The 12,862-nt window shown below is 44.9% G+C and overlaps 1 protein-coding gene across 1 annotated transcript; it reads right to left on the bottom strand.

Moving 5' to 3' along the window:
* Window positions 1-2,307: 2,307 nt before the first annotated feature.
* Window positions 2,308-5,257, bottom strand: ZCCHC3 (zinc finger CCHC-type containing 3). The gene has a single exon (XM_006049574.3). It carries the CDS (start codon window positions 4,966-4,968, stop codon window positions 3,754-3,756), a length of 1,215 nt encoding a protein of 404 aa, XP_006049636.1. The 5' UTR covers window positions 4,969-5,257; the 3' UTR covers window positions 2,308-3,753.
* Between the last annotated feature and the right edge of the window lie 7,605 nt (window positions 5,258-12,862).

The following is a 12,862-nucleotide window of genomic DNA, read 5'->3' as shown; positions in this document are numbered from 1 at the left end:
AGCGAAAGCATTTCCTGATTCCACTGAAGCTAGGGCTCCAACAATTAGGTATGCTAGCATGAGGTCTGGAAGGCGGAAATAGGCAGAAGTGGCTCAGAGGTTAAAGCATCTGCCTGCAATGTGGGAGACCTGGGTTCAATCCCTGGATTGGGATGATTCCCTGGAGAAGGAAATGGCTTCTTGCCTTGAAAATCCCATGGACGGAGGAGCTTGGTGCAGGCTACTATCCATGGGGTTGCAAAGAGGCGGGCACGACTGAGCGACTTCACTTCCTAGTCTTTTGATCTCAGTTCAAACATTTTGTCTGGGAAGGTATCCCTCACCCCCAAGAACAGACCAATATTCCTTATTAAACATATCACTCTGTATGTTTCTTTCAGTGCATTATTACAGATTATAATTACATATTTGCGGGACTCTAGAATTCGAGCCCCAAAGGACTTGACTATTTTGCTATAATCCATTGCCTTGAAAGAGTTGGTGTGTTAAATGAACAGAATGAAGGAGGCCAGACTGGAGGGTGTTAGGACAAAACCAAGCCTCTTCTAACACTGACAAGCCCTGTGTCACTTCCTCTGGGCCTTTTCCCAACCACATCTTCCTGTGACTCTCCAGCCAGCCTGAACACACCTTGTGCTCTAGTCTCCATGTTCTTTGCATAGACTGCTTCTGTTGCCTGAATATCTCTTCCTTCTTCACCTGACTCTTCATTTGCAGGTTTCAGTCCAGACATCATTTCTTCTGCCAGACCTGTCCGAGGCAACTCTATACTCTTTTAAACATAAAAAATACTTAATATTATTTTAAAAATTGCTTCTTATCTGTAGCTCCCTCTGCAAGTGCACTGTCTTTTTCACAGGTGTATAAAAGCACCTGGTTTGGGGCCTTGCGCTAATGGCCTTCAGTACTGTTGAAAGTTGAAGGAATGAATGTCAGCTAGCCCGTCAGCCTCAGTCTGGGGATCTGGACACCCTCCCCAGGAGCCCATGAACAGTGAGGGATTGTTATTTTGGGGACTGTTAGATCAGGAGAGGAAGTCGGAGGAGGTTTGTTCTGTTCCAGCCCTTGGCCCAGTCTGCAGACGGCCAGGCAGGAGGCCCTGGAGCAGATCCTGGTGGGGGCGCGGGGGAGCGGGGAGCATGGGGAGGGAAACAGTTTGTTCCTCTGCTCCCTCCAGTTAGGGGGGAGGGGCAGAGAGAGGGAAGATTCCTTCCAAGGAGGCTCCTTGGCCCCAAGCCAGCTAGGAGGAAGGGGGAGGGGACTATGATGAATGCAGGCTTTTACCCCCATCAGGCCTCCAGCACTGTGAGGGAGGGAAACCTGTGGCAGAGTAGAAGAGGTGGGGGGGTAGAGGACATAGGGAGGGAGAGATGGAGGAGGGAAAAGTGTGTTTGCCTTGGGAGACAGAAAGGGAAGGAGCAGGAATGAGCTGGCTCTGAAACTCATGATTCCCAAAAGCCATCCAGGCCTCAACTGTTACCAGATCAGCTCTGGAAATACCCTCAAATCACTGAGTCAGAGTCAATACGCTGGGAATGTTAATTCTTAGGATCAGATCATCTCATCATCTCAGACAGAAATTCCTTCAGAAAGTTGTGTCTAGAGTCTCCAGGGAGGCTTGGAGTTCTATGGGAAGTTTCCTGGACTTTCTTCCTCCCTTATAGCTGGAAAAGACAGCATTTTATTTTTAAGCCCATGAACAATCCGTATCCAATTCAGTACAATTACAATAACTGTAAGATGTTGACACCTTACCTTTGTCTATCCCACTGGTTTGTAATCTCCAAAGGGCAGAGTCCCTCTCATTCCTGTTAGTACTATTCAGAACTGTGGTCTCAAACTTGGCTGCCCAAGAGTTGCTTGGGGTGCTTATTAAATACATTTCCACTCACTCCAGTGATTCTGATTCCTTGGAGGTGAGTTAGGACTTAACACTTTAGTTTTATATACTAAGTGATTCTGACGCAGAGGTTTGGGTAACAACTCCCAAGGGCCTGGGGCAGCATTTGTTGTTGTTCAGTCGCAGCACATCAGGCTCCTCTGTCCTCCACTCTCTCCTGGAGTTCCCTCAAATTCATGTTCATTGAGTCAGTGATGCTACCTAACCATGTCATCCTCTGCTGCCCCCTTCTCCTTTTGCCTTCAATCTTTCCCAGCATCAGGGGACAACATAGTAGGTGTAAAATGTTGCCTGTGGAGCTGGACATGTATTTGCAAGGTAAACAAATGGTGTGTGGCAAGCCTTGGTTGAACTAGGGTCTGTGAACCTCTGCAGCCAATATTTTGAAAAGAAATAGTGCAGCAGCATTAGCAATACAAAAGATAAATATTTATTCAGAACAAAACTTTAAACAACCGATTTTACATTCTAAGCCACAAGGAAATAGCAAAACATATAGGAAAGACAAAAACAGTAAGAAAAGCAGTGTACTGTCTTTTCTACTTTAACTTGGTAACACTTAGTAGACCCAATGCTCTCTCGCTTGGCCTATTTAACATTTTAGAGTTAACAGTTCACTTAGAATTCCCTTTTCTCCTGTGGGCCAGGAGGTTGCAGATGAGCTCCAGTTAGCTGCTTCTCTAGGGGCTCTAGCTACTGAAGCTAAGGTGCAAATGTAAACCTTTCTTTACTCAGGAGGCCTACTTCTCACTGATGGCGATGACTGGGGAGGGGAAAGATCACAAAGACCTGGACCACTTTAATCCAGATATGGTACCCGGGCATCAGAGTGCACCCTGGATTGTGTTCCTTTGTCCCTTCCATATCTCCCAAGTGTTCTGAAGCCCCTGCCAAATCTTCTGCTTCCTCCCCCAGATGATATCTTAGCATTCCCCTGGGCTCATTCTGGAAAGAGCAGACTTTCTGGGCCCTCAAGCGTTGAGGAAAATGTTGTGAAGTGTGAGAGGTAGTGGAATGAGCACCGGGCTTGGGGTCAGGGAACTCTACTCTAGGCTAGCTCTGGCACCAGACAGCTATGTGATTTCGACCCAGCCAAATAACCTCTCTGGTACTGTTTCATCTGTTGGAAAACCAGGGGATTGGTCTTAACCAACTTTTAGGTCCTTTTCAGCAGGAAAACCAGATTCCATGATTCTGTGAAGAATGGCTTCTGAGCCACTGAAAGCGCTGTCACAAAGTCCATGCATTCTAATGCCATAGGAGAGGCCCGTGGCCACCATTCAGAGCTTATTGACTCAGGTTACATACACTTCTAACAACACTGGTTTCACAAATTCTCAGACCACATAGATTAGAAGCAGCAAATTAAAACGGGACGGGATGAAATGCAAAAGATAAACACCCTGACAGAAGCCAGAGTCAACGATGTTCTCAATCCAACAAACACTGATGGAGTGCCTACCATGTGCTGGGCCCCTACCTAGCACTGGGGCATAAAGATGAGCAAGGCAGCTCCAAGGGTAAAAACCAAGGGAGAAAACAAGGCGTAGGAAGTAAAAAAGTACCAGAAAAAAAAAAGTCTCCGAATACAAAAATGAAAAAATAAAATTTTAAAAAGGGCAGGGCGACATATCTGCACACTACAGTTCTCGGTAGTCAATTCTGATGACAGAGTCACCAAATTCAGGAAAGGCCGAAAGGAGTAAACTTGATTTAGGAAGGCAGAGTGAGATGTCTCTTGTAGGTTTAAGAAGATCTCCTTCAAAAAACTATAAAAAACGGTTTAAAAAAAAGTTTTGGCACTTAACAGGGGTAAGCTGGCTCTGTGTTCACCCTGGCTGGTAGGCGGGTGTTCAGTGCCCGGCCACGCCGGTTAGCTGAGCTCCCACGGAATTGTGAACCGCTTTGGGACACTGGGCAAAGGCGTGTCCTCGCTTGCCACAGAGGTTACACACGATGCCCTTCCGGCAGTAAGGGCTCAGGTGCCCCTCCTCCCCGCACCTGAAGCACCTGTCCTGTGTGCAGCTGCCGCTCATGTGGGTCCGGGAACCACATTTAAAGCACGTCTTGGGCTGCCCCTTGTACCAGCTGTAGCCCCTCTCGGCCCCCAGGAAAAAGGCTCCCGGCAGGTGCCTGACCCCTCCCTCCCCCTGGCGCAGCTCGATCTCGCACTTGTACTCCCCGGTCCAGATCCCAAACCTGTCGGTCACTTTCACGGGCACGGCCAGCACATCGCAGTGGCGTTTGAGCCAGGTCACGATGTCCTCCACGTCCACCGTCTCGTTCCGGAAGAGAATGAAGAGCGTCTTCAAGCTGGACTTGCTCCGCCCCAGCACCACAAAGTTCTCCCAGCAGTCCTCCTGCTCGCGCTTCTCCTCGTAGACGCGCAGGAACAGGGCTAGCTTCTCCGCCGAACGGAAGCTCACGTCGAACTCGCGACTGCCCGGGATCTGAATGACCGCGTAGATGTCGCTCGGGTCCATGCCGATGGAACGCAGGATGAGCGCGCCCACTACGAAGTCCCTGGTTGGGCAGGCGCCCTCGTCTCCCTGGAAACAGATGCGCACGAGGAAGCGGCCCTTTCCCGGGCCTGCAGCGGAGCCAGCCGCTGTAGCCTGCTCGTCCTGAGGGGGCCGGTCGGCTGCGTCCTCGGCCGCGTCGGGCCTCGCCGGGGTCGTCATGGCTGCCGCCTCAGCCTTCTTCCTCCTGCCCGCCTCGGCTGCACCCTTTTTCTTGCGGGAGTCCGCCGCCTCTCCGGCTGGGTCTCTCCGGCGGCCCTTTGGGTCCCCGCGGCCGGCTGGGGGGAAGTCGCCAAGGCTCGGCGCCGCCAGACCCGCGGGAGCACCGAGCCCGCCTCCCGCGCCGCTGCCGCTCTCTTCCTCCCGCCGCGGCGGCCGTGACTCACGGAATTCGCCCTTCTTCTCGGCCAGGTTCTTCACCACTTGGGCCCAGCCCATCTTCTCGCGGCCGCCCTCGGCCTCCTCGGCCCTGGTCGATGGGCGCGCGGAGCCCAGGAGCTGCAGCCGCCCCCGCTTCCTCTCCTCCTCCGCGCCGCCGCCGGTGGCCATTTTACCTCCTTCCCAGCATCCTCCACTCGCTCCCGCAGCCAAAGTGCGCCCATCGCGCGCGCCCGCCCGGGGTTGTGGGGGTTTGGGCTTTTTTTTTTTTTTGAAATTCGATGCTTCTTTTCCCCGCCCAGCCAAAGTATCTACTTGAGGCGCTCGGGCGTCCTGCGGCTTCGGGCCGGGAACCCCCTGGTAAGGGCTCGACCGCGTTTCCGCTAGTGCTCGCTCCAACCCCACCTCCTCGGCTTCGAAGCGGGATGGGGATCTTGGAGCGCGTCCCTGTCCGTCGCGAGGGTTTGGCAGCTTTGCCCTCGCTCTCGAGGATTTGTTGTTTCGCAAGCCGTCCTCGATGATTTCATTCAAGTGGCTTTGCTAACGGCCCACAGTCCGAAGGCGGGACAGAGTTGAGGAAGATTTCGCCCATCTTGTTTTCGTTTTTGTACCTTTTCTATTTTAAAACAAAACAGACAAAACTTAGCTCTCCCTCCTCCCAAAGCAGATCACAATGCATTATTTTTGCAACCCTGGATTATGGACATTTTCAAACACGCAGAAAGTAGAATTTTGCGGCGAACATTTTACCTTTAACATTTAAACTGTTTTAACTTCCTTTCATTAAAATTTTGCTATACCTTATCACACTACACCTCTATCCGTCACTCCTTTTTTGAGACACTTCCAAGTAAGTGACATTGCATTATTTTTTTAAAAAAAAAGACCTCCATCATATTCGTGATGGCAATTATATTGAGGACTTAAGTGTCCAATATTGTTCTAAGCACATTGCAAGCTTTATCACAAGGAACCTTCCAAAACGGTACTGTAATTACACCCATTTTATAGGAAGCAGGGGGTTGGAGATAGGAGTTAAATCACTTGGCCAAGTGGCAGAGTTAACAGGCAGCCTCACGAGAAGGTGGCTTGTATTTCTTCCACTTTTTTGCTTCTGACATTGTGGAAAAAGGACTCTCTCGATTATACTCCCTAGAAAACCTCCTTCACACAGATTCCCTAACTAAAGCTAGCACTGGACACAATCTGTTACTCCTCCCTGTTCGGTCTCAACTTGTGTTTGGAAGCAGTGATAAAATTTGAGTACTTGAAGGCAATGGGTTTAATATCTTTTGTCATCTTATTTTCTTTACCATAACTGCTTGTATTTCAGGGTGCTTCAGTGATCTGTCTGGATTTAGTGAAAGAAAAGATGATTTGTGGAGTCAGGGAGACCCTAGTTTGAATCTGACTGCTTCCAATCTCAGTTTTGTCACGTGGGGACAGTGACCTCGGTTTTCATAGCTCAATTTGCTCATTCCTAGCAAAGGGTATATTAATATCTACTCTCAGAGGACTAAAATGGGGTTTCTAGGAGATAATCTGTGTCAAAGAGGTTAGTCCACGGTGGGTTTCCAGAAAAGGTTTTTCTTCCTTTCTGCCAGTATTGGATTCTTTCCTATTTCTCTTGCAGTTCTACCTACCATCTGGGAATCCCTGTGAGTTCTTTAAAAGCGTTCCCTTTACTCCACTTCCAGTACTGGTCTCAGGAAGCCAGCATCTCAACTCTTGTGCTTCCGATTCCTTCACTTTATAACTCCTGACCTGATTTCCTCCATCCCTTCTCTGCCCCAAATGCCCAGGATCGTATGTATTGGGATCATTAACTGGAAGTATCAAAATCTTAGATTTACACACTCCACTCTTTTATTCTTTCTGCTTGCCTGCTCATATCTATTTCATGGTTAGGATATTTACATAACCAAACGGAACCTATGTATTTTTTTTTTTTTTGGATGTGGACCATTAAAAAAAAAAATTGAATCTGTTACAACCCTGCATCTTTTTTTTTTTTTTTTTTAATGTTTGGTGTTTTTGGCCTTGAGGCATGTGGGATCTTAGCTTCCCTCCCAGGGATCAGACCCTGCACCCACAGGATTAGAAAGTGAAGTTTTAACCACTGGACTTCCAGGAAAGTCCTAGAACCTATTCATTTTTAATAATTTCTTTTGTTCCTCTTACCCTAACCCCCCACCCCAGGTAACTAGCACACAATCATTTATCTACAAGGCAAGTACTTTAAATAAAGAAATGGGGGAGCTGGAGGGCCCATAGTCTATCTGAAGGGGCAGCTGATAGTCAACTCCAGCTAATTACTGCTCCCACTGTGGCCAGATCTTCCTGTTTTTAAAGTGAAGTCTAACTCTAGTTTCTTTTTTTAAATGGGAAACATTCTTCCTTCTCTTTTTTCTTTGAGGTTGTCTCAGCTATATTTGGATCCTCTGTATAAATTTTAGAACCAGCTTAGTAAATTCCAGGAAACCACTTTTGGGAATTTTAATTGGGTTTACATTGCATTTATACAGAATTGCCATATTATAATACTGAGTCTCCCCATTTATGACCCTCTGGGATTCCTCGTTTATGTAAGTCTTATTTTATGAATTTCAATAGCAATTTATGGTTTTCTTCATAAAGATCTTGTATAATTTCGGGAGGGATTTATTCCAAGGCACCTTGGTTGCTATTGTAAATGGTATCTTTGGAAATCACATATTTGATGTTGGTGTTTAAAGGGAACACATTTGAATTTTTTTGTATTGAACTCATATCTGCCAACAATACTGAAATCTTAAGGTTTCCAATGGCTTTTAGAATCAATTTCTTTTTCTTTGTTGACAGTCATATTGTCTGTAAATAATGAACATCTTTCTGTTCAGATCTTAACACTTTTTCTTGTTTTACTGTACTAGACAGGACCCCTCACAGAATCAAGATATATTGGGCATTTTTGTTTTGTTTCTGACTACTAGGAGATCTGTTTGTATTTTGAAAAGATTTGATCTGTGGACTGGGGTCTGGCTGCTTCTCAGTTTTACTAACCATATCTTCTTCTGTCATAAGATTTTGCTGGTATGGGTATGGCCATTCTTTCCATCAATGCCTTTTTTCTTGTCAACTTTTGCAGATCCAAGTTTTCTCTATTCTCTTTTGGTCATTTTTAGTTTTTTTTCTTGATGATCACTATCAGCACTGTGAATTGGATAAAAGACTAAATAAACATTTATATTGATTTCTCACTGAATTTATTAAAAAAATTGTCAACCATTCCCCTCAGCACTGCTCCAGCAGTCAGCTTGGTCTGACTGTAGACCAAGTCTATAGTCAGAGATCGCTGAAGATTGTAGAGATCGCGGAACCAGAAGCTGTGGGGCCAGGCAGGTATCCTGTGAGCAAAGCAGTCCAGATGGGCACAAAGGCCATCTGAAGAGGGCAGCCTTTACTCATTCCTGGCAGATTATCGCCAGAGAGGGTTATTAGAATTGGTAAGTTTGGCATCTCAGTCTGGATTTTAATGGACAGAGTTTTGAAATTTGCACTATTATTAAAAGGCTAGTTAGGAGACTGTGGGGGAGGTGTGATTCGTGATGGCCTTTGAAAAAAGAAGCAGGTTTTGGAGAACAAGAGAGAAAAAAAATCTGTGACTTAGAATTACTGTTCCTATGCACAGATGAGGAAAGTAGGGTCAGTCACGGAAGTGAATTGCCCAATGTCACAAAGCTTGTAGTAGTTTGAGTGAGTGATAGTTGCTCAGTTGTGTCCAACTCCTTGTGATTCCATGGACTGTACCCTGCCAGGTTCCTCTGTCCATGGAATTATCCAGGCAAGAATACTGGAGTGGGCTGCCATTTCCTTCTCCAGGGGATCTTCCTGACCCAGGCACCGAACATGGGTTTCCTGCATTGCAGGGAGATTCTTTACCATCTGAACCACCAGGAAAGCCTACTATTAAGAGATACTTCTAAGTATAAACACAGGGAGGCCTGGAGTGCTGCAGTCCATGGGATCACAAAGAGTCGGACAAGACTGAGCTACTGAACTGAAGTATAAAGACAGATTAAAAAAACCAAAAAACAGGTTATCTTAAAAAGTATAAGCAGATACATGCTTAACTTTATCTTATAATCTATAGAATATGGAATGAATCCATACTCCTTTTCCAAAGGAATGCCTGACAGGAGTAGCAATAAAGTTATAAATGACAATCATCAATCAGATATAATAATTCAGATGAAGCTTATCTCTCTTGAAGCAAGTGGGTAAGTGGTCAGGAAGGAAATACAATGTGCTTTAACTTTGTATGAAAAATAATGTTCAGTTCCATGTTGTTTAACATAGTTCTGTTTTTTCGATTGTCAAAATCTGTGCCCCCTCAACCATATAAATTCCAAAGCTTATATGGTTATTCACTTATGTATTTCTGCCTCATGTCTGTGAAATGGAGATAACGATGCCTACATCAAGCTTACTGTTTACTGACAGCTTACATTCATGGTTCTATCAGCACACAAGCTGAGGCTCTTTATTTTCCCAGGTACTTATTAACATTGTTTAATTAATTAACAATGCAGCAATTTTAACAGGGTAACGTGGTCCAGAGAAAACTGTTACATTATGCACTTGACATTTCATTTAAAAATTTTCCTTAAAACTGAAAGATTTCATTATGAGATACATTTCAAATGTACTTTATTAAATCTGATAGCTAATTAGAGCCTAAGAAATCATAAAAAAATTACACAATAATATTCAATGAAAAGTTAGTTTTCTGGGCATATTGACATATTAATGTAGTTTTCTTAAAAAAAGTTAATCTCCAGCAAAAGCAGATATTTTTTTGCTTTCTGGGAGAGATCTAGGAGGACAGGAAAGGACTAGGGGTGTTTATAAGAAAAGACCAGTAGCTGTTTCCATCAGGGAGGTGGTGCTCATCAATATTGAGACTCAATACTCAGATGACTTTCTGGTTAAAATCATTGGTTAAGATAGGTGATAATTGGGCCATTTTTATCTTGACAACTGAGATAAAACTATAAACCGTCAATGTTTAGGGACCCAGAACCAATTTATTATTATTTTAGCATGATTATCCTTTCAAGTTATCATAATCTGTTACTGGCTTCTTGTCTAAGAATATACAGGGCCTTAAGGTGAGGTTTTAGGGTAAATGACTAGCAAGTAAAAATCAAAGACTGCCTTCAGGAGACCAAAGCCACACCCACTGCCTGATGGACAGGATTACCTATTAACCCCATCATTTTGGAGTCTGCCTAACACCAGAAAATCCTTCAAGTTCTGATAGCCACATACTGACAAGAAAGGCTGTTGAAATTTATTTAGTTAGACACATTGAGTTGCTACTGCTGTTCAGGGTCTGTTTCTGAAGACTTTCCATTATAGGTTAGTATAATTTTTTTCAGGTAAGAAACTTGGTTTCAACTGTTACTTGTTTAAATAGTCCTAAAAGTATTTCCCCTGGGATTTTCTCCACATAGAGAAGTTATCCATATAATTATTTTTAAACAGTCTTTCTAGCTTTGGGAAGACTTTGCCCTCCCTCCAACACACACACACACACACACACACACACACACACACACGAACATGACCAAATCAGCTGTAAAGTACAGCACACAGAAATGACTGTCGGCCTCCTGTGAGGACACTGAATGCCGTCTATCCCATAGGTCAGTCAGCAATCTGCATGTGTTTCTGAGGAGAAATCAATTGAGTCCCTCTGCTGTTGTGGCTTCTCCAAAGACAGCCCTTCCCATAACAGTTGTTTTGGACTTTATCCACCATGCTTAACTCATCTGCATTTCAATGCTTCCTCCCACTCAACAGTCAATCCAAGAGTTCTTCAGAGGGACTTCCCTAGTGGTCCAATGGCTAGAACTCTGCACTCCCAATGCAGGGGGCCCGGGTTCCATCCTTGGTCAAGGAACTAGATCCCACATGCTGCAACTAAGACCCTAAGACCCAGTGCTGACAAATAAATATTTTTTAAAAAAGAGTTCCTGGGAATTGTTGGAAATATTGATTGCATTTTACTTCAAAAGTCTTTCATCTGCTTCAAAGTTATTGTGAAGATTAAATAATCTGCTATATCTAAATGTCTGGTATAATGCATTGTGAACTCCCAAAGTTTTCCAGATGTGAAGCTGATCACAGCAACCCCACACCATGCATAAAGTGAGCCCCACCCCAGGGCTCGAAAGGTAAGGGAATACCTACTCTCCAGTAAGAATGCGTGGCCTTGTTGAGCCATTTAGGACTTTGTCTTTTAGCCAAGGATAATGTTGTAACAAATCCAGCTAGCATTCCTATTGCAGCATCAGTACCAAGGAGAATTCCACCTTTAACCAGGAAAAGCCAGTCATCAGTGGATACTAGAGCCTCCACCTGGCAGGACAGCTCTGCGACCCCAGTGCCTTCTGTCTCCATGTTTATCTAGTCTCCTCTCCTTTTAAGGGCATGACCAAAAACTGCACATGTTTCTTCTGCTCACATTTGCCAAAACCTAATCACATGGCCTCATGTAGCTACAAGGGAGGTTGGGAAATGAGATCTTTATTTTTATTTATGTTTTCTTTATTATTTATTTATTGAAGTATAGTTAATTTACAACATTGTGTGCTTTTTCCATAGAAGTCTTTTCTGTTGACCACAGTGTGCAGTGCTCTTTAAAACATTTTCCTGTGATTTTAAGAGGGGGAGAAGTTTGGGAGCTCTGGCCTAGTGTTCTCTCTCTTTTTTTAAAGTAGATTTTTAAACATATAGAATGATAGGTTTAAACAATTTTATTTTATTTATTTATTTTGGCTGTGTTGGGTCTTAGTTACAAGATGTAGGATCTTTTGTTGTGGTGCATGGAGCCTTTAGTTGTGTTATGCAGGCTCCAGAGCATGCAGGATTCAGTAGTTGCTGCACATAGGCTTCTCTAGTTTCAGCTTGTGGGTTCTCTAGTTGCTCCTTGGCATGTGGGATCTTAGTTCCCTGACCAGGGAGCAAACCCGCATCTCCTGCATTGCAAGGCAGGTTCTTAATTGCTGGATCACCAAGCCTTGTGTTCTATGGAAACATTCCCCTATTGAAGTGTGACTGATTTTAAATTAATTTGCTCCTTCCAAATTATTTTTTAAAACAGGAATGCACTTTTAAATCTGTGCTCTATCTAGCAAATCTGAGGTGTGGAGAGAGAACTGGAGTGGGGTAAGGGTGGGAGCTGGTACTTGTAGTCTTGGAGTAAGGGGCAAAGTGGGGTGTTTGTATGGGTGGTCGTGGGAGTAAGCAGTCTGACTCTACATTACTTTGAAGGTATTGCTGACAGATTTGGATGTGGGAAGAGAGATGAGTCAAAAGATGAGTTAAAAATGACTCCAGGGGAATTCCCTGGCAGTTCAGTGGTTAGAGCTCTGCACTTTCACTACAGCGCAAGCCTTCCTGGGTGTGGCAAAAAAAAAAGACTCCAGGAAGAGAGTTGCCACTTGGAGTTGGCTAAAAGTGGGGAAATATTGAGTGTTAGTTGCCTCTCAGGTACCCAAATGGAGATGCTGAGTAGGCAGTTGGATGTATGTGACTGGAAGAACATGGAGAGGCTGGAGATGTGAGTCTAGGAGGCATCTGGGTAAAGATGGCATCTGAAGTCACAAGACTGAAGGGGAGCATGAATGGATAGAAAAAAAGAGAGGGCGGAGTCCGAGTCCTGGGGCAACCTGGGAGTAAAGGGAGAAAAAGAGAAAGCAGGAAAAGAGAAGAAAATGAGGTGGGAAGCAGCGCTAGAGAGTGGTTTCCAGGACACCATGTTTAGAAAGTGTGTCAAGGAGGGAGTGATCCATTGTGTCAAATGCCGCAGATCGGCTGAGGAAGATGCACACAGAGAAGTTGAGCAAAATGGAGCTCACTGGCAGCGCTGACAGTGGCAGTTTCAGTGGAGAGGTGGAGAGTGAAAGCCTGATTGAAGAGGCAAAAAGGAATGGGAAACAGTAGGCAAACCTCTTTAGAAGTTTTGCTTTAAAGTGAAGCAGAAATGGGAGGGTAGCTGGATGGGAAATGTTCGCTTTTT

The sequence above is a fragment of the Bubalus bubalis genome, chromosome 14, assembly GCF_019923935.1.
Source record: "Bubalus bubalis isolate 160015118507 breed Murrah chromosome 14, NDDB_SH_1, whole genome shotgun sequence".
NCBI classification, from domain to species: Eukaryota; Metazoa; Chordata; class Mammalia; order Artiodactyla; family Bovidae; genus Bubalus; species Bubalus bubalis.
This window is presented reverse-complemented; position numbering and strand designations above follow the sequence as displayed.